At 37.1% G+C, this 736-nt stretch overlaps 1 protein-coding gene across 1 annotated transcript in view; it reads left to right on the forward strand.

Annotated features, from left to right (window-relative positions):
• The window catches only part of LOC138860942 (uncharacterized), a gene marked incomplete at its 5' end in the record, with an annotated part of 1,281 nt that extends 1,037 nt beyond the window's left edge, over nucleotides 1-244 (forward strand). Inside the window, 1 exon segment of the mRNA XM_070119523.1 lies at nucleotides 1-244. This exon segment is cut by the window's left edge and continues 1,037 nt beyond it. Coding sequence (XP_069975624.1) covers nucleotides 1-109 — 109 coding nt within the window.
• Between the last annotated feature and the right edge of the window lie 492 nt (nucleotides 245-736).

The following is a 736-nucleotide window of genomic DNA, read 5'->3' on the forward strand; positions in this document are numbered from 1 at the left end:
GGCGGGCGCCTTCAGGCCGAGCACCTTCCGCCCGCGGCCGGTGCTGCAGGTGGACGTCACGAGGGAGGACTTCGACGACGACAACACCTTCGAGCTGTTCGATGACTAGGGCGGCCGCAAGGGGGCCCTCGACGGGGGGCGCCGCGCCCTGCTGCTGCGGCGCTGTGTTGTTGTGGTGTATATTTATTAAGTCAGTTTATATATATTATCTATTGAGCTATAAGAGTAAGATTAATGTGTAAGACGCCGTGTTTTGCTTGCCCTCTCTGCGCGCCGCTGTGGTGAAGAATGATAAGGATTGTTTGATCCATGATAATGTTATTCTTATTATCGTCATCTTCATCTTTATTATTATTATTATCATTATCATTGTTAATATTACTATGATTATTTCTATCATTACTATTACTATCATCATTGCCATTATCATTATTATCATTACTAGTATCATTGTTAATGATCATTATCAATAATATTGTTATTATCATTATCATTATCATAACTATTATTATTACTATGGTCATCACCATCATTAGCAGCATTATCATCAATACGATGATGAATATTATAGTAGTGATAATAATGGTAGTAATAACAAAAATAATGATAACAATAATAATGATGATTTGATGATAATGATAATGATGTGAAGATGATGACAATGATAACAATGATAATAATGGTGATGATGATAATGGTTGTGGTGATGTTGATAATAACAGGAATAACAACACAA

The sequence above is a fragment of the Penaeus vannamei genome, unplaced genomic scaffold (assembly GCF_042767895.1).
Source record: "Penaeus vannamei isolate JL-2024 unplaced genomic scaffold, ASM4276789v1 unanchor297, whole genome shotgun sequence".
In the NCBI taxonomy this organism is placed as follows: Eukaryota; Metazoa; Arthropoda; class Malacostraca; order Decapoda; family Penaeidae; genus Penaeus; species Penaeus vannamei.